Consider the following 21,781-nt stretch of genomic DNA (forward strand, 5'->3'; position numbering starts at 1 on the left):
AGCCCGAAGGGATGCTGGGGCTGGGATGGCAGGGCTGCATAAGCTGACTGCATTTGCTTTGGAAAAGCTGATGTTTGCATGAGCACTGGCTCTCGTGGTTTTAAAGGGATCCACCCAGGAGCAAATCCCAACAGCCTGATATCAGAGCTGTGCTGCTCCCAGCCCGGCTGGGCTGGAGAAGTCTCTGCTCTACACCAGATCCACGCTGCACCTCCTGGGTGGAGGAAGCAGTGGGAGCCAAAGCTGCCACTGCAGAACACAGGAAGCAAAGACTCCAGCACAGCTAACATGGACAGATCTAACCTAAAATGATCTTCCTGGGAAATATGGGGCTGGAAGGGTGAAGGTGCCATTTGCCACATAGTCCAGCCGAGATCAACAGTCACCCTTGCTCCCAGCAGATGTGCCCTGGTACCCAGCTGCTTCAGGAAAAGTGACTTTTATCACTGATATGAGAAGGGACAAATTCCCAGACACTTGGACTGTGCCTGTTTCAGGTCTGGGGCTAAACCTGCCCTTCTGCAGGGCTGCCAGAGGCTCCAGGGCGTTCCACCCCACAGCCTCTCCCCCTTCCCTAGAAACACCAGTGAGCTCAGCAAAGCACCGACAGCGTGGCCTGGGAGAAACACAAACGTTTATTAAGCCAGCTATTTTTTTGTTGAGAATTACTTTAACAGTGCCAAAGGATTTACCCTGTCTCCCCTAGGGACCCTCAGCTGATTCACTGCATGCAGGGTTAGCAGGAAAGAAAGCAGGGGACAGCCAGCCTTGGGGACATGGTGGCTCATTGTCAGCAGGGAGCCACAAGCTACTCACAGGCAATGGCAAAGCAAGCACAGCTGCTCCAGGGCAGGCAGACAGATGCTTGTTGCATAAGGGAACCCACTCCCAGTTTGCTGGGATTCACCCAAGTCCTCAGCAGGTACCATCTCTGAGAATTCTGGGTATTGTCCTGCTCTCCACATCCATCCAGGGAGGTTCTGAGGATCTGCAGGGGAAAGGAGGGTGCTTGGGGCTCTCAGAACACAGGGTAATTTCCACTGAAGTTGCTGCTTCAGAGACACCAAGCCAAACCTGTTGTGCACCCAACCACCTTCCTAACCACAGCCAGCTCACATCTCTCATCTGGAAAGTCACAGCCAGTCACCTCCCTCTCTCTTAGCTTCCCACTGACATCCCAAGACAATGTCCTCACTCCTGGCATCCCAGCACAGACAGATCCAAGCTGTGACCCACACAGGCAAGGGAACAACATCACAAGGATGAGAGCAAAGCCATCACAGCACTTGGCTGGGGCTGTGTACACATGGGTTCTGAAGTCAGGATACTCCAGGCTTATCTACAAATGGGGAAGAACTTGGCTCCTTGAATCAAGATGCTCAGGTCCTTTCCTGCATCATCTGGTGAAGGCAGAAGGTCCTGCCCAAGCTCTCACACAGCTCCAGCTGCAAGCCATGCTCTACAAGCCACGTGCTGGGAGGCGTGCTGAGGACAGCAAAAGGCACAGGCAGAAGCCAAGGCTAAGAAGACAGAGATGTCTCCAGGGCAGAGTCACTGCAAATCCACCCCAACAGAGCAGCCTCATGTTTCTGGTTGCTGGCTGAAGTCAGAGACCTGGCACCATTCATCCCACAGACAGAAACACAGCCATCCCCACAGTGTCAGGGGAGAGCAGGAGCCCCTCTGAGTCTGAGCCCTGCCGGCTCTGCCAGGCTGCCCATGTGCTGCCACATCCCAGGCATCCTGCAGGACTGCTCCCAAGGTGGAAGACAGTCCAGGAACAGACTGGGAAAACTGGATTTCCATTTCCCACCCAGTGCTTTGTCCTTCTCATGTCATCACATTGGGAGGTCTGCATCATCATCTTTCCTCTGCAGAGCATGGACAGAGGCTCCCCAGCCCCACCTCAGATTGGCTTCACAGAGGGATCTAAACCAGGCAGGGCTTCACCTGCAGAAAAGGGTGTTTTTGCATCCACCACGTGCTGGGGCCAAACCCCAGGTCTGCTCTGCCCTGGATGGACACTGGCCTTGAAGACAATGATGGAAATTAGCAGATCCAACAGGGATGCCCTGCTGATGGTCCTGCCCCACATTGAGCATGCTGGTGCCACCAAGCTGTGGCTGCATGGCAGTGTCTCCTGTTGTCTCAGGGTCATCATTTTGGAGGAAGGGTCCCCAGTTTTTGCATAAACAAAGCTGAAGGTTAGAGGGAGAGATTCCCAAGAACACCACTGTCCCAGGTTTCCCCACCACCACCACCACCAAGGACAACAGAGGGGTGTCCAGCCACCTGCAAGCAACACCCTAGAGCAAAGGATTCAATCTGCCAGGACCCGCTTCACCCCTCCTCTCCCAGAAATGTGCTGCAGGGCAGGCACCCAGTCCCTTATGGCTGCATCACCAAATGCTGTTTGGGCCATCAGAGGAACACTGCAACCTACCAAGCCAGCCTGGCCCCCCTTTTCAGCCACCCCTACTCTCCCAAGCACAGAGAAGTGAAGCAGAGTGGGCAGCTGGGAGAGCTGGACTGGAAAGGCAAAGCCACGGGCTATAAGAATGTCACATCATCTTGTGACTGGAGCCAGCGCCAGTGGGCATCGTACTCCAGGTGCAGTTTGCTGTTGAGTTTGCAGTTCTCAAGGTCAGCCTCAGCTTTCCAAGCCTTCCCATCTGGATTTCCCTTCCCCAGCCTCTCCCTGGCCCCTGGTGGTGATTTGGTGTCTCTGTCTGGTTCCAGAGAGGGGGACTGCTGGCCCAAATACCCATTGGCCACCTGGGGCTCCTTAGCCAACCAGTGCTCCTGGGGCAACCCAGGTGGGGAGAGGTCCACGTGGGGCCACTCATGCTCCTCTGTGTCCTTCTCTTGCTTTGCAGGACCCCTCTCGAGGTCGATCCTGACCCAATCCTGCTCTGCCCTGGCCAGGGCTCTGCCCGACGCGGACGCAGCGGCGGTTTCAGCGGCGTTGTGGGAGTACTCATCCATGTCATCGGCCAAGGTGTCCAGGTAGCTGCCGACGGAGATGCTGTCCAGCCTGTCGTTGGGGTCCTGCAGGCTGTCCCAGCTGCCCCGCCGCGAGGCCTCCTGGCTCTCCACCAGGCTGTACTGGCTGCTGGCCAGGCTGCTGCAGCGGCTGGTCAGGGTGCTCCGCTCCTCCAGCAGCCACTTGACCGCCTCGATGCCTTCGTTCACCACCACCAGCTGCTGCAGGATCTTCACGTCCACCGCTCGCAGGTAAGCCTGGGGAGGAGACAGACAGCACAGGGGGGTTGAGGTGACCCAGGGGCCTCATGTCCCTGCCCAGCTGAGGTGTCACTGTGGTGGCCACAGGTCTCCTACCATGATGAAGAGCATGGTATGGGAGAACACCCTGCAGGGAACCATCCCAGGGGGCTCTGTCCGAGACCTGGGGACACAGCCACCAGTGACCAACTACTTATGGCTCCCACCAGCCACCAAGCCCCGCAAGGAAATAAACCAGGGCACCTGTGTTGCTATCTTCTATGGGAACAAGGAGTAAGCAAGGAATTGGGGGTATTGGATGTAGACCTGATCCCAGAGCATCCTTCAAGACCTGGGAGGCTGCTGTCAGGGCAAGAGGATCAGGCATTGCTCAGAGCAAGTCTGGCTGGACCATCAGCACTTCCCAGGCTGGTCCCTTCATGCCTTTGCTTCTCACCTTCTAGGGTCTAAACCAAGCCTGGTGACAATGTCACATGGCAGGATCTGGAGACCCAAATCACTCCCAAAATGGGAGGAAAAGGAGGACAGGCATTGCTGATCACACCACTCGCCTCACCGACTCCTGCCCCTCCGAGCCTGGGGAAGCTCTTTGCAGACCTCAGTTGCTGCAGAAACATCTGTTTTCCTAATGGAAAGCCCTGTGTGCCAAGACATTCCTGTCTGTATGATACTGGCCGCCAAAAGCCACTGGATTTCCCCTACACAGGACACAAATATTTTGCCAGGAAAGGAAATAAGGCCACAATGGGGGAAAAGGGAGAAAACCCACTGCAGGGCACGTACAGGCAGCCTGCAGGCTGCAGATGCCCACGGACTCCTTCACAAACACATCCTGTGCCCAGCATCAGCAAGCTGGGACAGAAATCCATGCACTCCCCAGGGATCATTTTTAAGCACAGCGCCTGATCCTCAGCATCCGGTACCCTGGGAGTCACTCGCCCGCCCACGGGTGACCCCACAGCCTCCTGAGACCCCTGTCTCCAGTCCCACAGCCAGAGCAGCCACAGAAGCATCCCAGGAAGGAGCCTGGGAAAACTCCAGCCAGGATTTCAGCACGTGACACCTCTCACTCCAGACAACAGAAAAAAAAAGGGTCAAAGATTTGTGAAGACCCAACACCAGCCCTCCCACCCCCTCTTCATGCTCCTCAAGCTGGATTTAAATAAAAAATAGCAGGGATGTGCCCGGATTGGGGCAGGAGCCAGCTTCCAAGTACAGAAATTTCCTTTCTAGGCAAGTTATTTAAAAAACTGCCTACAATGGACTTTTCTGCACGCACTGCTAAAGCATCTGGCCTTGGCAGGGAGACGACGGAGGAGGAGGAGAGCTGGAAACCCCTGGCGGGGGGTTCCCCATTTTTCTCTGCCTCGTGCAGAACTGCAGCTGTCAGAGATGCCCGGGGAGCCGACCCAAAAGCAGAGGGTGGGATAACACTCCCTGCTTGCTGGAAGGAGGTAGCCATCAATTTGCTGCTAGTTCACTCCAGTCTGACCTCCCCATTGCACTCCAAGAAACCCCCTCTCCAGCAAGACGTGGTTATTGTGGGAGGAGACCCAGCACAGGCTGCTCTCTGTACTCCTCCAGATGCACTGAGGTTCACTGCACGACCTCGCAGCAAGGACGGCTGTACAGAGGACTGTCACACTCCTCCTCACCCTCTCCACGGGCAGATACAGCCCTGCTCCCCTCCCCAGCACACAAGAAACCTCAGGCGCCTTCTCCTTTCAAGATACCTAGCCCTAGGAATAAATCTTCCTCCTCAGATCAGGAGGCGAGAGTGGGAATTTGCTAAATTCTCCTCCCACCGCCCACTCCCAGGCCAGCTTATCCTCTGAGCATTGGGTTTGCTGGTTTCCTGCTGCTCGGGTGGGGAGGGAGGAAAATTCTGCTCCCTGTTTATGGGGATGGGGCGATGAGGAGAGCCCTGTGCTGGGTTTTGGCACCTGGGTTCCAACCCCAAGCTGCTGATCTGGGTGTGAGGTGTCCCCACTTCCTCACTGGCCAGCAAGAAGGGCCAGGGCAGGGCAAGGAAATGCCTTTCTGAGCCAAGGTGAATAATGCCCGGCCCAGGCCAGGCCTTGCTGGCCATAGGCTGAGGCTGCTTGCACCTGGGCAGGGCAAACACCGCACTGCCCCAGAGACCTTTCTCCTCCGGTCAGGGTGCAGCCTCCGGTGCGGAGGGAGGATGAAAGCAGAGGGAGGATGAAAGCTCTTGCACCGATGGGAATATTGAATCAGCCAAAGCGGAGGCTCAGGCTGAGTGGTGCTGCAGCCCCCCGGGAGCACGCAGGGATGCGGGCGTATTTAGCCTGTTTCCCTATGGAAACAATGCTCATTCCCACCCGCTCGGCATGTTCATGCGTGGGAGAGTCCCTTCCCCCAGCTGCACTTGAACCCATTGCCCAACCTCGCCACGTTTCCCGGAGGCGCAGGCATCGCCGGTCTTTGCTCCCTCCACGAAAGAGCGAGGCGAGAACGCTGCCGTCGGCGCTCCCCCGGTCCCCGGGAAGGGCTGCAGCACAGCCCTTTACGAGCCACCCGAGAAGCCCCGAACCCCGGGAAAGCTCCCAGGGATGCCGCTGCCTTGTCACCCTGGGGGTCACACCCGGGGGAGACGAGATCCACCACCGTGCCCTTGGCGAAGGTCCCTTCCCTAAATTCTGATCCCGGACACCGCGATCCCCGTCGCAGCCGGCTTCTGGGGCTGCGAGGGGGGCAGGACGGAGGTGGCCGAGGGGGACCCCCGGGGGTAGGATGCTGCGTGGGCCGGGGCCAGAGAGCGGCCGGGGAAGGTCTGTGAGCTGGGGGCTGTTAACGCGTACACGGAGGAGCAAGGGGGGTTCCCCAAAATGCAGGCAGAGCGCGGGCACTACTGGGGACTGCCGGGGGTAGCAAGCTGCTGCCCGAGGTGGCTGCGGTGACCGCGGGTCGGGACGGTCAGTTACCGGGGGGCGGCCGGCAGCGCTCCCGGTACCGCGGAACTCACCAGCTCGAGGCGGAGCGTCCGGAGGCGTTCGGCGAGCGGCGGGTGGGCACCGCGGGCCGGTGCGGGTGTCGCGGGCGGCGCGGGCGGCGCGGGGGCGGTGTCGGCCCGCAGCCCCCGCAGCAGCACGGCGGGCGGGCGCCGTCCCACCTTGCCCGCCAGGTCCCGCAGGTCCGCGGGCAGCGCCTCCCCGCCGCCCTCCATGCGGGTGGGGCAGCGGCGGCCGCGCTGTCACCGCGGCCCGCGCTCGGCCCCGCCCCCGCCGCGGCCCCGCCCCCGGGCCCGCCCCCTCCGCCACCTGCCCGCGCACCAGCGAGGTCCGCCGGGGCGCGCGGAGCGGCGCGGGGCGGGGCCGGGGGCGGGGCCAGCGACGGCCGCGCCCCCGCGGTGTCGCTGCGGCGCCGGAAGCGGCGCGGAGGGAGCTCGGGGCGGCGGCGGCACCGCCGAGCCGGGACCGGCCCTGCCCTGCCCCGCCTCAGCCTCCCCGTGAGTAGCGCGGTCGGCACACGCCTTCCGGCCCTCCCCGGCCTCCCCGCGGTCCCGAAGCGCCTGGGTCCCCCTCTCCCCGCCGCCGCTCATTGCCGCCCTCAGACACCCGGCTCTCCTGCCCCGCCCGGAGCGCCTGGGTGCCCTTCGCCACCTCCGTCCCCCGAGTGCCTCCGGGCCCCTGAGCGCTCCTCTCCCTGCCCTGCCTGGCCTTGCAGGGGCGCGCTGTGCTCCCGACAGGTCCCCGGCCCTGCCGGGGCTCCACATCCCGCCCAGGCCCAGCGGTTTGCTCCCCGCAGGGCGCCCGGCCTCCCGCTGGCACAGCTCCTCTGCCCAGGGGTGCTGGAAGTAGGACGCTCCAGCAGGACGTTGGGCCGGTGCTGCTCCCCTTGTCCGGCTGGCTGCACCCCGATAGTGGGCATGGGGTGTTGGTGGGGAGGGTGTCTCTCCACCAGGGACCCCTGGCACATGCGGCCGGTGAGGCCCATTCCATAACAGCTGATGGATCTTTTGTCTGCTTGTGACTTTGGGCTGCTTTTCTTTCCCAGAGCGTGGGAGTGGGCCCATGGCACTGCAGCAGCCTCGCTGAGGGTTTGGCCTGGAGCAGGGGCAGCCCCTGGCCGGTGAGTTCAGGGGCTTCCCCTCACCCTGCAGCAAAGCCTGGCCTCCTGCACTGCTCCCAGCAGGACCTCTGGCAGGCAGGGAGTCTCCAAAGGGCTTTTGCTCATGGCACATCAGTGCACTCCATGGCCACTGCTTGTGCCAGGCTCTGTCTTTGCTGGGGAGAGGGTTTGAAGGCAGCTCTCTCACCACGGCAGGGAGCCCCGGTGGACATGAGAGGAAAGCAGCACACATCCTGACCCCCGCCCCACACGGCTGCCCCCTGCCAGCCCCCGGGACTATGGAGGAGTGGAAGCCCAACCCCCCTGTGAAGCCCCACAAGAAGAGGAGCTGGTATCTTGCCTGGAAGTACAAGCTGATGAACCAGCGCGCGCTGCGGAAGCTGTGCCAGGTGAGTCACCCGCGGCCCTGCAGGAGATTAGGAAGGATAATCTACAGGATTTACAAGTTTGTGGAGCAGCTGCATGGGTGGAAGTGCGTCTGCTGGCAGTCTGAGTGACCTGACATGCTGAGGAAGCATAACTTGTTCCCCAAGAAGCTGCCTCTAAGTGCCTGTGTGTGGAAGGGTCTGCCATGTGTAGCAGCTCCTTTCAGCTGCCAGCAGACCTGTTGAGACCTGGCTGTGGGAGGAGATACAATTATCCAGGTGGCCTTGGGAAGCTTTCAGCTAGAAACCTGGCTCTGGACCCATGCTGATTGCTGCAGGGCTCAGCCTTTAGCTCTTTGATTTGCAAACCAAGCCTGGTATAAGGCACAACAGGTGGACAGAGAAAATAGGTCTTGGTAATAGGATCTCCTGCCCCAGAGGCAGCTGGTGTCTGGGAAAGCCTCAGGCTTGGTTGCTTGTGCCATAAAACAGCTAATCCTTGGTGGAGACAGCATCCTGGGGGTAGTCTGGGGCTGTAAGGACAGGAAGGTTTGGCCCCATGGCAGCAAAACACAGAAAAGGGGCCTTTCCTGAGAGGAGCTCATGAGATCTGGCAGTTGGTTGCTGTGGGAGGGAGCACGGGAGGGTTTTGCATGTGTCTGGGAGGACAAAGGGTTGTGAGGACTCTCTGGGCAAGAAGACTGTTCAGTTCTGTGTCTGATAGGGTATTGAAGGCTTGGGAATGGGTCTGGTCATTCAGGCAGGCATTGCTCACCATGCTGGGGCAACGAGCTAGAGCCTGCACATATCTCTAGTTTGTGGCACTGCTTAAAACACAGATGAAAATTTGGCTTAAGTAGGTAGACCAGAGCTGCAGGTATGGAATAGCCAGGTCTACAGCAGCCAAGCATTCATTAATTAGCTTTGACCAAGCCAGCTCTGCTAGACCTGGCTGCTGGTCTTGCTTAATTATTATTCCTTATTGCCTTATTCACTCTGGTCACCAGGGCTGTTCCCTCATGCTGATCAGGGCAGAAGGTTTGGGCAGGTTGGTGAGGTGGCCTTGCTGCCTCTCCATGAGCCCACGGCTCCGTTGGTGCTTAATTAAAAACTTTCTGTGCACAGATCCCAAAAGGTGCTCATAGTCCCGAGTCAACAGCAAATTAACAAGCCAAAATGCCATAGTGACATTTATACCATCGTGTTGTCTTTTTGCTGGTCTTCCATTTTCCTCAGTTACTTCTTGGACCTGCTTGGCAGGGGTAGCAGCAGCACAGAGCTTTGAGGCAGTAGCTGAACAGATAGGGCAGAAATTCTTTTAGTGCCTCTCACCAAGGGCAAGCCAGTGTGTGATCCCAGCCCCATTAATGACCTCAGAGAATCAAGGGTCTGTTCCACAGCCCCTGGACCTTCCCAAGCCCTCTGTGTCAGCATCCACAAGCATTGCAATTGAAGTTTGCTGCAGACAGTAAGGCTGCAGGCTGGTCTCTGCAGCCTGTGGTACAGTGCAGTTTCCTGAAATCAGACCTCAGCTTCTTCCCTTTGTTTGATTCAGCTGCACAGCATCTCTTCTCCCCTGAACACCCTGAGTGCCTCCTCTGGTTCCAGAGGGATGGATGAGAGTAGTGATGCTGCAGCAGAGGCAGAAGTTAAGGTTACCCTGGGAGCTGTAACTCTGAATTACCAAACTCTTTGCCTGCAGGGACCCTCAACCTTGATGCAATAATTTAGCAGGAATCTGCTTACATATCTGGAAGCAGGGATACATTGGAAGTGGGTTAATTCTCACATATCAAGGAGTCAGTGCTCTCCAGCTGATGAATACATTTCATTGTGAAACTCGGTCACCTGTATTTCTTTCTCTTTGCTTTTCTCAGAAAAAATCAGGGGAAATGTCAGATGCTTGTGATCCCATGCAGGATCTCCTTGGGATGCCCTGCAGCCCAAGCCAAGGCGGGTTTTGGGGTTGTTACTTACAAATTTGTAACACAAAACATCCTGCATTGCAGACAGGTGCTGTCCTCTTCCTGCTTGTGACTGTAATTGTGAACATCAAGCTGATCTTGGACACCAGGAGAGCTGCTTATGAGGAGGAAGAGGAGTCTGCACAGGACTATGGTGAGGGGCAGCATCCTGCTTTGAAAGCAAGGAAACCAAGGGTTTTTTTAAGTCAGGGCTAACTTGTTACCAGCTACATCACAAAAAACAGGTCTGTGCATGTGGGTTTAACAAAAATTAATAGAAAATGCTGCTCCCTTCCTGGTCTGTTTACTGAAGGCTTTAGCCCATTTGGCTGCAGAGATCTCTGTGGGGTCAGAGCTGTTGTCATTTGCTATTTCCCCTTACCTACCATCCCTGTAAATTCCCACCCATGACTCCTTGGGCTGGTGTGCCTGCTGGGCTCGCCCTTCTGGATGGGTTAGGACAGAGCAGGGACGAGCTAGAGGTGCCTTGGCTGGTTGAAACTGGGAGTTTCTCTGCTGTAGATGATGAGATGCTGAATGTGGAAGTCCCCAGACACCCTGTCAACAACAAGAAGGTCCTGGATGTCGAGGTGTACTCCAGCAGGTCGAAAGTCTATGTTGCTGTGGATGGGACAACGGTGAGTGACAGGTGTTGGCTGTCCTGTGAGCAGAGGGTGGGCAGAGCTGAACAGGTGAAGCCACAAACAGCAGTGGTGAGAACACTTCAGTGACTGGCAAGAAGTTCTGCTTCCAGTACTTCTGCTCTGGCACCCATCACTGCTGTCAGCAAAGCCAAAGAGATTTGTCTCTTGTCTGGGGGCTTTGCTGTACAGAATGGGCATGAAATAAGAAGAGGTCTTGGCATATGATTCTCATCATTTATCCACTTGCAGGTCCTGGAAGATGAAGCTCGGGAGCAGGGAAGAGGGATCCATGTCATCGTCTTAAATCAGGCCACGGTAAAACATCGCCGTGTCTTTCTAAACCAGGCAGTTTGTCCTTGCTCTTGAACTGTTTGCTGCCTGAGGCCAGGGGCAGCCAGGAGGGACGGCCCTGAATGCATTTTGTCTGCAGTTTGCAGAGCATGGCACAGTCATGCAGAGAGTCCCTGCATGCTGCCTGCTGTCCCTGGGGAGCAGGCAGGGGAGGAGTTGTGAGGCTGGGTGATGCTTCCCATGCACCTCCATGCAGGAAGGCCTGAGGGCTGAGCTTGCCTGGGGACTGATTCCCTGGCATACCGGAAAAGCCACTCCCTGTGTTGCTCAGGGAGTGAGGCTTCCAGGGCAGATTTCCATAATTCTGTGTGTCCATACCATGTAGTATTTAAGATCCTTCTGACGTATGAATACCAACAGGGACATGTGATGGCCAAGAGGGTCTTTGACACCTATTCCCCCCACGAAGATGAAGCCATGGTACTTTTCCTCAACATGGTTGCCCGGGGCCGCATCCTAATTTTCACCATTAAGGTAGGTGTGACCCTAATATGAAAAAATAAAAGTCATCTTGAGTCAGGATGTCCTGAAGCTCATCTGGGCAGTAGCCTCCTAAATGTCATCAGGCATTTCCAGGACTAAATGTCACATCCCCATGGAGCTGTGACTCCCTGTCTGGATCACCTCCCTTGTCCTCTTGCTCTCCATTCTTGCTGCAGGTACTGCTGTGCCCAGCAAAGCAGGAGAGCAAAAAGCAGATGTGTCAGAGCCCACAGCAATAAGCAAGGGGTTAGGTAGAGAATGGATGTGAGGAAATATAAGGATGTGGTGGGCTTCTGGCTCCCAGTTCCAGGTTTTACAGGGGCCCTGTGGACTGTGCTAGGTCTGGGCTGCTGTGCAAGCAACTCTGTGCTGCTTCAAGGTTTTTGTGTTTAGCTATGTGAAGTGTTGCTTAACACATGGCCCTGCTTGAGAACAATTTGGTCTCAAGGAAACAGGAGTTCATGATTCCTCTGACCTGCCTGTGGGCCATTATGAAGCCACCAACAGCTTTAGAGGTACAGAGACCCTGAAGGCTTCTGGCTCAACTGGTTCAAGGGTGGGAGTGGGCCCTGTACCCCTTTGGTATTTATGTGAGACTTCCCTGTCAGGAGCCAGACCTCAGCTGCAGGGCTGTCTTTTGTTCCAGGATGAAGGCTCCTTTCACCTCAAGGAGACAGCCAAGAATGTCCTGAAAAGCCTGGGGAGCCAAGTTGCACCTTTCCTGAGCTGGAGAGACATGTGGACATTTGTGGGGAAGAAGGGGGGTGAGTCTTGCAGAGGCTGGGAGAGACTTTGTGGCTTCTTTCTTTGGGAGAAGCCAGGTGAAGAGAAACCCAGCCCATCCCCAACAGGCTGAGAAGGGAACAAGTCCCAGAGTGTGGCAGCTCCATTCCTGGGGGTGAGGAGGGTATACCTGGGGGTATGAAGGCAGAGCGTGTTCCTTCAGCAGTTTGCCAGAGGCCAGTGGGAAAAGGTGCCAAGCTGTCCCCCAGGCTGACAGCCCCTTGTCATGCCATGACAGAGTGGGGCTGGGCCCTTCCAGGCAGTCCTGACCCTGTGTTCCTGCTCCAGGAGAAGTGTATGGGGAGAAGCACGCCAAGTCACCTGCCCTCTCAACGTGGGGTGACCCTGTTCTGCTGAAGACAGAAGTTCACTTGACATCTGTGGAAGGTGAGAAGTACAGTCTGCTCTGTGGTGTCTCAGGGAGACATCTCCCTGCTGCCTGGTTTTAAGTCAAAGCCATTTAAGGCTTTTTGAGATGATGATGGTAACTTTTAAAATGGGCTTAGCTCCCTTTCTTCCTACTGCCATGGCAATTCCAGGCATGGTTGATTAGAAAGGTGAGGATGGAGAAGAGGGAACATGGCCAGTTATAACCTCTTCAAACCAGACCTGGTTTGGTCAGTTTTCTGACTGTTGGCCTTGAACAACCTGCTGCTGCTCAGAGAGGCCAGAGATGGGGTTGGGCTCTGAATGGCTCCTGGGGTTGTGTCCGGCATACAAAGTGTTGCTTGGTCACTGCCAAGGACTGGCTTGCTGGCTGAGCCCAGAAGGAGCCGTGTGTGTGGTTTTCCAGCCTGGAGCACCCAGGGTGAGTGTGTGAGGGTGACAGGTCTGTTTCTCCTCCTTGGTGCCTCCAGATGCTGAGTGCCATTGGCCCGACACGGAGCTGAACCGGCGCCGCAAGCGGTTCTGCAGCAAAGTGGAAGGATACGGCAGCGTCTGCAGCTGCAAGGACCCCACACCCATCGAGTTCAACCCTGATCCCGTGAGTGCAGGGGCACATGGCAGCAAGGCTCCAGGAGGGAGGGCTGGGCTGCACCAGGTGTGTTTTGCAGCTGATGCAGAGCACTGGCCTTAAGCACTAGCTGAGTGATGCAAGCTGCCCCTGGGCAAGCCCTTAGCCCAAGGAAAGGTGGGGTGAATACCTGGGGGCAGGTCATGCTGGGGCAGGGAAATTCCTTTGCTCTGAGTTGCCAGGAATAGTTACCCTATTCTAGGGATATCAATGTAAGCAGCAGAGCCTGAATATCTCCAGACAGAACAGCTGTTGTGACTTTTGGGTTGTCATTGGCATGGTGCTGAAGGGTTCAGACACAGGTCTCTGAGTGGATGCAAACTGGGATTTTGGAGCTGGGTTAGAGGTGAGGTGAAGAAGGGAAGCTGGTAGGGTTTTCAGTTGTGCTGAGGGCATCCTGGTTGGTTGGTGTGGCACTGAGCCAAGAGGTAGGACTGTGCAGCTCTGCTGTCTTAACAGTGGGTTCCTACCCCTTGGATGCCGCTCTCAGTGGCATTGAATCATTTTGGTTTGCATGGCCTCTCCCACCCCCACTCACACACATTGTTCTCTTCCAGCTCAAAGACAATAAAGTCTTTGATGTGCCAGTAGCTGTCATTGCAGGGAACCGCCCGAACTACCTGTACAGGTAAGCACTCCCAGAGGGCACAGCTCCTCTGCTCCCTGCCACAAGACCAGGCATGGCCCCGGCCCTTCCCTTTCTCCTGCTGGCAGCATCCAGCCTCCTCCTGGGGTTGCATGAGCACCAAGGGCAGACCTTGGGGAGGGGAAGGGAAGGCGTAGGTAGGTCCTGTTCCCTAATGGTGCGCACTTTGCCCATCCCAAGGGATCCACACCCCTGTGCTGAGGGGCCTGTGCCCACTGGGGCTGTGCTGCGCTCAGGCCCCTCCGTCTCTCTGCAGGATGCTGCGTTCCTTGCTGTCGGCTCAGGGTGTCAATCCACAGATGATCACAGTCTTCATCGATGGCTACTATGAGGTGAGAGCATTGCCAGAGATCCCTGTGGCCAGCTCCCTGTTCCCCCAGCCCAGTGCTGGCCCAGTCCTTGGAGGGTGGCAAGTTGAGAGTCTCATCGCCTTCCCCCTGTTGTGTGTCACGCTGCTCCTCACCTGCTCCTACACAAAGTCAGCCAGAGTTAGCCAAGCTGTGGGTGTGGGTAAAGCTGCCTTGGCCTTTCCCAAAGCCCAGGACTGACATCCCCAAGTCAGGAGGGGGTTGGTGTGCAGGAATGGCACATGGTGGTCATGCTGGGCTCTCCCCATCCCCTTTTCTCACTTGATGAGCATTGCCAGCCCCTTGAGCAGGCTCTGGGTGTAACACCACCTGTTCAGCTGCTTCACACGGAGAGGAACAAACTAGTCCAGCCATGCCTGTGCAGCTCCATTCTCAGTAAGAGGTGAAGAGACACAAAACACTGTTTTTCTAAGGCTCAAAGCTTGAGGTTCATGAAAGCTGGGGCCAGGTGGAGGAGAACTGGCCCTTTATAGGCAAAGGCCTTCCTCTTACTTAACCCTGTATAGCCCTGGAGAGTCCCACTCAAAGCCATGTCTGTCTGGCAGTGGAATGTACTCTGGGGCAGGCATGTGGGATCTGAATAGATCTCAGGAGCTTGCTAGGCCTCATCTCTGCAGCATCCAGTGAGGTACTGCCTGGTTGCCCTGGGATGAAGACAGTTGTTTCTTTACTGATCTCTCCCACCACTGCCACATTGTGGGGCTGGGGGAGCTGGCTTGTTTATGCAAGCTCTTGCTGCACCACATCAGAGCAGTTAAAGATAGCAGCATCCATTGCCATGGCAACTGGAGCAGCATCCCTTAGCTACGAGGGGGCAGCCTGGATGCTCAAGCTGCCATGGTGGATACCTGGGGAAGGGGGAAGGATTGGTACAATGGGAGCTCCTTCTCTCTTTTGTGGCCAAGAGCTGGGATGCACAGTAAGGGGATGGAGAAAGCCTTGGAGGCTCCTTCTTGGGGCAGAGATACCTCAGCCCAAATTTGGATAACTTTCAACCCCTGTCCTTGGTCAGAAAGGTCTTTTTCTTGGCAACTGTGAGAGAAAGTTGGGCTGATCATAGTCTTGCCATTAATCAGCTGTTAGGAGGTCCTGGCTATACCTGTTTGCTTTCTGCACTGTCTGTGGGGGTCTGGAATCGGGACCTCCCAGATATTCTTGGCTACAACTTTGGGTCTGCAAAAAGGGCTAACAAAGTCATGGTGATACTGAAGGGCCACAAGGGTTTGGCAAGTTCTGTGCTGCAGGGTCTATATTGAACCTCACTAGTCTCCAAGAAGAAACCACATGCATGGGATGTTCCTTTTCTCCTGGGGAGCTGACACTGGCAGGGGAGGGGAGAATGACCCACACATTTGGTGAGCTTTGCACTTTTCCATTGCAGGAGCCGATGGATGTCGTGGAGCTGTTTGGTCTCTCAGGAATACAGCACACTCCCATCAGCATTAAAAATGCCAGAGTTTCCCAGGTGAGAGAGCTTTCAAATCCTGGGATAGTTATTTCCAGGGACCTGGAACAGCATTTGAGGGAGGCAGGCTCAGCCCCAGATCTGTGCCAGGTTGATGCTAACACAGACAACAATTGTCTTTTCTTGTAGCACTACAAAGCCAGTCTGACTGCAACCTTCAACCTGTTCCCGGTGAGTGAGACTGCTGCAGCACAGCCTTCCCCTGGCATTTCTGATCCCTGTCCCACAGCAGCTGGGATCAGTCCTCCAGGGCAAGGCATCTCACAGAGACAGCACACTGTTTGTGTCTCTGCTCTGTCCTGTTCATCTCCATCCTTCTGATGTTCTCCTTGCCTTACAGGATGCTAAATTTGCTGTGGTTCTGGAGGAAGATCTTGACATTTCTGTTGACTTCTTCAGGTAAAGTTGGGAGTTCCTATATGGGATCATTTCCTGGAAGCTCTCTGGATGCTCACTTACCTAAGGCTGAGCAGACCCCTGGCAAAAGCAATAACTTAGCAATAACTTTGCCTTCAGAGTCTGAGGCCGCTGTCCTGGCAATCAGTGCAGGGTGACTTCAGGTTGGGGATCTCTTCCTGGTAGGCTTTTTGGGGACACTGATCTGTTCACATGGTTGGAGCTGCCCCATAGCCAGAGGACAGGGGCAGTATCTAATGAGGCTCCTCTTTCGTCTTAAGGAGAAGAGACTGATGGGCAGGAGACAATGCTGTCCCTTCCCCATGGTGAGATGGAGCTTAGCTTGTTTGGGTGCTCCTCCTCTGGTCTCCCACCAGCATCAGTTATCTCAGGCCAAAACCTGGGATAAGCAGTTCCAGCAGCTGGGAGTGGCTCATCTCTTTGTGGAGGGTTTGCCTTGGTTTACATGGTAGAAGGGTGTTTGACATGGGTCTATTCTTTCCTCAGCTTTCTGAGCCAGTCAATACACCTTCTGGAGGAGGATGAGAGCCTGTACTGCATCTCTGCTTGGAATGACCAGGTGGGTCAGGGAAGGATGGTGGAGCAGGGCCACCTCTGCCTTGTGTTGTTTCCATGTCAGACTGGGGTCTAGGTTCCATCTTTAAAGCAGGGTGTGTGTCCCCACTGTCATCCTAAGTGGGTCTGTCTCCCCAGCCCTGGACTTTTCAGAAGTGTCCCTGAAAATCACCTTCCTGTTCCTGCCATGTGCTTCCCAGTGGCTGTTCACCTCTTTACATAATGAGGAGCTCAATGGAGCACGATGCCTCCCCTTTTTCTGGTGGGGGGCGGGTGCATTCAGGGTGCTGAGCAGTCCCCATAACGCTGCAGGGCTATGAGCACACAGCTGAGGACCCGTCACTCCTGTACCGTGTGGAAACCATGCCAGGCCTGGGATGGGTGCTCCGGAAGAGCCTGTACAAGGATGAGCTGGAGCCAAAGTGGCCAACCCCAGAGAAGGTGAGTACCTTGGAATGACCCTTTCATCTACACCCTCACGTGATCTGCCCATCATCAGGCCCTGATCTTCACCTAGTCCCAGGGTGTACAGCTCCTGGAGGGGCTATCCCTGTGCTTATACTGGGAAGGATGCCCAAGCAGAATGGATTTGGGACAGGCAGTGACTTGAGGAGGCACATAACCATCCACAGAGCTGGGGCGAAAGGGGCTGGACCTGGTGTGGGTGCCCAGAAAGGTCCCTGGATGGCCACACTACCAAAGCCTGTCCCCAGAGCTGAGTGTGAGCAGCAGTTTCCCCTCCCCAGCTCTGGGACTGGGACATGTGGATGCGGATGCCTGAGCAGCGGAAGGGCCGGGAGTGCATCATCCCGGACATCTCACGCTCCTACCACTTCGGCATCGTGGGGCTCAACATGAATGGCTACTTCCACGTGAGTGACCTCCCACAGCCCCCAGGCCCTGTCCTGCTGCTGAGCTCTGACTCAGACACCTCCACAGGTACTGGGGATGCTTGAGGTCATCTCCAGGTGTTGCTGACCATGATCAAACCTGCTTTTCCTTCCCTACCCTCTCTCTTTCTCCCAGGAAGCCTATTTCAAGAAGCACAAGTTCAACACTGTTCCAAATGTCCAGCTTAAAAATGTGGAGAGGTGAGTACTGGTCACAATGAGACCTTGATGAAACAGTTGCTTGCTCTGACCCTTGTCTCCTTGTGCTGGAATCATCTACCATCTGGAGTGGCCATAACCTCCTGCATCAGCACACTGGCCTCTGCTGGGGAGTCCTGGCAGTGGTTTTTGCAAGGTTGGGTTTGGCTACCCTGTGCTCCAGGTGGACATGTTCAAGGGTTGTGGTTTTGCTGCCACATCTCAAGAATGTGTGGCAGTCCCTGCTCTCCATTTATTGGTTCCAGCTGCCTTTAGTGTTGCACTGGGGCAGCCTTTAATTTGGATCAAACTGACTCTGCCCTGATCTCAGTGTTCTCTCCTCCTCCAACAGCTTGAGGAAGGATAACTATGAGACTGAAATTCATCGGCTCCTGGGGTGAGTGCCTGCTGGAAGGTGGAGAGACCTCAAGACACACTGGGTGAACCAGCCAGAACAGAAGGAAGGGTGGGGGTGGCCCCAGCCACGTCTTGCATGTCTGAAGTACTTTGACTTGGGAATAGGGAGAAGGTGGGGTCGCCTCTCACTCCTTGTTCTGTTTCCACAGTGAGGCTGAGGTCTTGGACCACAGCAAGAACCCCTGTGAAGACTCCTTTGTGCCCGACACTGAGGGCAGGGTCTACGTCATGTTCATCAGGATGGAGCAGGAAGCAGATTTCACCACCTGGACTCAACTTGCCAAGGTGAGGGCCCTGACATGGCCTGTCCTCAGCCCTGCACTGGTCTCTGCATCGCTGGCAAACACCTGGCTGTTGTTCTTGGGTTTTCCCATGGCATTGACACAGCTCACAAAATGGGTTCTTGCTGTCCCTGAGTGATGTTGAAGCTCTTGGTGTGGCTGGAGGGATGCAGCCCTGTGCCTCCCTGGTCTTGGGATACAGCCCTCTCTGCTGTGTCTCAGTGAGGGCAGGGATTGTGGTTCTTCCCATGCCAGGGGGACCTGGCCCTGGTGTCCAGGCTCTAATTCCTTTTCCTCCCTCCTCACCATCCTAGTGCCTCCACATCTGGGACCTGGACGTCCGCGGGAACCACAAGGGGCTGTGGCGGCTGTTCCGCAAGAAAAATCACTTCCTTGTGGTGGGGGTCCCTTCCTCCCCCTACTCGTGAGTATCAGGGACACGAAGGGCTCAGTAATGCCCCATCCTTATGGCACTGTCCCCTGCCTGGCACACACCACACACATCATGCACTTCTGTCCCAGCCCAATCCTTGGGCAGCACCACCTTCACTCCTTAATCAGTGTGGTGGGAGGGGGGGACAGGATACATTCTCAGGGTTGGAGGATGTCCCAGTGGGAAGGAGATCATACCAGGCACTGCTGTTGGAAATTGGGGTTCTGAGGGGACCCAGCAGCTATGCCTGCTCCCATCCAGCCCCCTCACCTGCAGGTCCAAGAAGCCCTCGTCAGTGACACCAATCTACATGGAGCCCCCTGCCAAGGAGGAGGGGGCGGTGCCAGTGCCAGCGGTGGCAGCAGCAGAGCAGACGTGAGGCTGGCACCTGGAAGCAAAGGGGACCGGGGGAGCACAGAGACCCCCACGGTGCAGAGACACAGTTGGCAGCAGCTCTCGGAGGCTGGTGACTGGATACAGACTCCTGTTTTGGGCTGCAGAAGCAGATGTTGGGCTCCCTCCAGCCCCCCATTGTGGTCTCCCTTTCCCTTGCACAGGACAGGGTCCTTCCCTGTAGATATGCCACCCCAATCCCAGGAACTTGGGTTTTTTTAACACAGACACTACTAACGCTGCTCCTTTTGCCCCCTGGCTGGGCAGGGCTGGAGGAAGGAGATGCTCAACTGGAGCCTAGAGGGGGCTTCAAAAAACACCTCTGCTCTCCTTTTTGGCCCTGAAGTCCTGAGAAGGCAGCATGGTGCGAGTGCTGCAGCCTGCCAGCTGGGTGTTATTTATTAACTCTTGCCTGCTGGCTTTGTGCCCCATGGTGAACACAGTGCTGAAGAGGGGATATTCCAGCATCTCTCCTGTAACCTGCACGATGGATGCACCTTGAAGACTGTGTGCTGGGTTGGACATCTTCCTGCACACTGGCTTTGCTGCGTGGGCTGCAGGCACTGGTGCAGCCCAGCTCACAGAAAAGGGAATGCTGGAGAGGAGCTGGACTTGCTGCAGACACAGAGGGACACCCCACACCCAGCACGAGGGCGGTCAGTTCTGGAAGCTGGAGGTGATTGTAGGTGGAAGTGGACCAGGCCGTGTGCTCTGGCTCAGACTGTCCTCACCCACCTTCTCTGTGGGGAGCAGCCCTGCCCCTGGGTCGTGGGAGAGGGGGTGAAAGTGCCTTGCAGTGAGAAGGGAGCAGCCAGCAGGCATCATCCCCTGGCTGCAGGGGCCGGGTTTGCCAGGGTCATCTGGAGCAGGAGATGCTGCACTGTGGTCCTTGCTTGTGGTACTGTACCCTGCCTCTCCATCCTTCCTGCCCTGGTACCCCCTGCTTTTGCTGAAGGCAGAGGGAGTTTCTTCTCCTGAATTCCCACCCATACTGTGGTAAGTTGCTGGCAGGGAAGCTATGAGCTGGTATGGGATGGGCAGCCTGGCCCTCCCACTGTGGTACACCCCTCGTGCAGAGGGAGAGGGAGGGGGTTCCGTGCCTTAGGAAGGATTCCAGGGCCCCCTCCCATCCCCAGCCATTTGGTACTAATGCCCCTGCACCCCGAGGGGGCAGTCCTGGTCCCGTTGCTCAGTGCAGCTCCTCCTCTCATCTGTGCAGCAGGAGATTGATTCTCTGCCCATCCCCTGGCCTTGGGCAGGGATGCAGTGCTCAGGCTTGCCTTTGGGAGAAGGAATTGCTGCTCAGCCCTTTCCCTGAGGTAGCAGGGGCTCTTGCCCTTCATTTTCTCACTGTGAACTGAGCATTGGGGTCTACACTACACTAACTTATTTATTTATTGCTCCTGGGAAGGGGTGAATAACAGGAAGCAGCATGGAGAGCTGGCAGCCCCCAGCCTGCACAGGTGCAGTCATGGGAGGTTTGTCTCTTGTCCCCCTGACTCCACCCTCTGTTCTCTGCTTTTCTCCCTTGCCCACAATAGGAATGAAAACTTGTGAACCAGGGAATTTCTCGTGGCCAGGATGATCCCAGTGTGGATGCAGCACAGCTCTGGCATGACTGCAGGGACTCTGACCCTCACAGTCCCTTGCATGCCTGCCCCAGCAGCAGGGATGGGATGGGATGGGATGGATGCAGGAGGGAACAGGAGCGTGCAGAGTGGCGTACTGAGGCTGCAGTACTGGTCTGGGGCTCAGCCCTGCCCTCCCCAGCCACCCCCAGTCTGCCCTGGTGGCCCCTGTGCTAGCCTTCAGGGTAAGGCAGGTCTTTTACAAGGATGGAAAAGGGACTTCTTTCTGAGGAAAAGTAGCTTGCTCCCCATGCCCTGCTTTGGAAGAACTTCCCAATGGCTCTCCGGTTGCCCTTCCTTGGCACCTCTGTTCCCAAGGCTCAGTTTCTCTTCCCCTTGAAACTAAATGCATCCTCCTGCCCTTCTCAGGTAGGGCTCAGGCTTGGCTTCTTCCCAGCTCCTTTTGGGGCTGGAGAAGGTGGTCCTAGGGATAGGGGATGGCTAAACATGAGTTCCCCTCTCCTGCCCTGCCAAACAGGGATGTGGCTCCCTGCTCTCAGTGACAGCAGGACTCAGCTGGTGGGCTTCAGGCTCCCCCTTCTCCACACACCATGCCCGGCCTACGGGGTGCTGTTCTCCATCCCTCTGTCCCCCCAGCAAGGCTCAGGAGTGGTAGCTGTGGCAGGGCTGGGTGTGTGGCATCACCAGGGTTTGATGCTTTCTGAATGGAATTATTTTTTCAAGAGTAAACATTGCAAAGCTGTTGAGCCTCGTGTGTTTCATAGCTGGCCCTGTGCAGGGTCCAGGGCTGGGCTCCGTGGCTCTGGGGTCCTGCCTGGAAAGGACAAACCCCTGTCCTCTGGTGGCTTGCTCTGCCCAGGGCTGCACAGGCCTGGCTGTGGGCTGACGGTGGCCCCAGGCCTGTGCCAGCAGAGGTCCCCTGTGTGGTGCCATGCAGTGCCAGCAGGGCTGGCACAGGTTCGTGAGCTGTTTCCTCCTCAAGCTTTATCACTTTTATCTTCAGTTCAGCAACTGATGGAAACTCTGACGAGCTGCCTGGTGACTCATTCCCGTCTTCCTCCTGGCACCTCCATGTGCTGTGTCCTGAGAACTACAGCCTTGTCACACTCTTCACCACTCCAAATGTCTGCCCTTATGAGGCAGGGAACCCTGGGAGGGCTGGGGATGCACCCATTTCCAGGGCAGAGAC

At 56.4% G+C, this 21,781-nt stretch overlaps 2 protein-coding genes across 2 annotated transcripts; one reads left to right on the plus strand and one right to left on the minus strand.

Moving 5' to 3' along the window:
- Nucleotides 1-617: 617 nt before the first annotated feature.
- Nucleotides 618-6,457, minus strand: LURAP1 (leucine rich adaptor protein 1). Its single transcript, XM_059853902.1, has 2 exons — nucleotides 6,230-6,457; nucleotides 618-3,240 (listed from the first exon to the last, which is right to left on the minus strand). Exons 1-2 carry the CDS (start codon nucleotides 6,428-6,430, stop codon nucleotides 2,551-2,553), a joined length of 891 nt encoding a protein of 296 aa, XP_059709885.1. The 5' UTR covers nucleotides 6,431-6,457; the 3' UTR covers nucleotides 618-2,550.
- Nucleotides 6,458-6,616: 159 nt separating this feature from the next.
- POMGNT1 (protein O-linked mannose N-acetylglucosaminyltransferase 1 (beta 1,2-)) lies at nucleotides 6,617-21,338 on the plus strand. Its single transcript, XM_059853903.1, has 23 exons — nucleotides 6,617-6,712; nucleotides 7,261-7,335; nucleotides 7,531-7,724; nucleotides 9,710-9,818; nucleotides 10,187-10,302; nucleotides 10,558-10,623; nucleotides 11,020-11,133; nucleotides 11,789-11,906; nucleotides 12,214-12,312; nucleotides 12,783-12,910; nucleotides 13,498-13,568; nucleotides 13,843-13,918; nucleotides 15,336-15,419; nucleotides 15,549-15,590; nucleotides 15,760-15,818; nucleotides 16,323-16,395; nucleotides 16,704-16,832; nucleotides 17,138-17,263; nucleotides 17,418-17,482; nucleotides 17,832-17,876; nucleotides 18,046-18,181; nucleotides 18,492-18,601; nucleotides 18,887-21,338. The coding sequence occupies exons 3-23, from the start codon at nucleotides 7,614-7,616 to the stop codon at nucleotides 18,987-18,989; spliced, it is 1,980 nt and encodes a 659-aa protein (XP_059709886.1). The 5' UTR covers nucleotides 6,617-6,712; nucleotides 7,261-7,335; nucleotides 7,531-7,613; the 3' UTR covers nucleotides 18,990-21,338.
- The last annotated feature ends 443 nt before the right edge of the window (nucleotides 21,339-21,781 follow it).

The sequence above is a fragment of the Haemorhous mexicanus genome, chromosome 9, assembly GCF_027477595.1.
Source record: "Haemorhous mexicanus isolate bHaeMex1 chromosome 9, bHaeMex1.pri, whole genome shotgun sequence".
NCBI lineage: Eukaryota > Metazoa > Chordata > Aves > Passeriformes > Fringillidae > Haemorhous > Haemorhous mexicanus.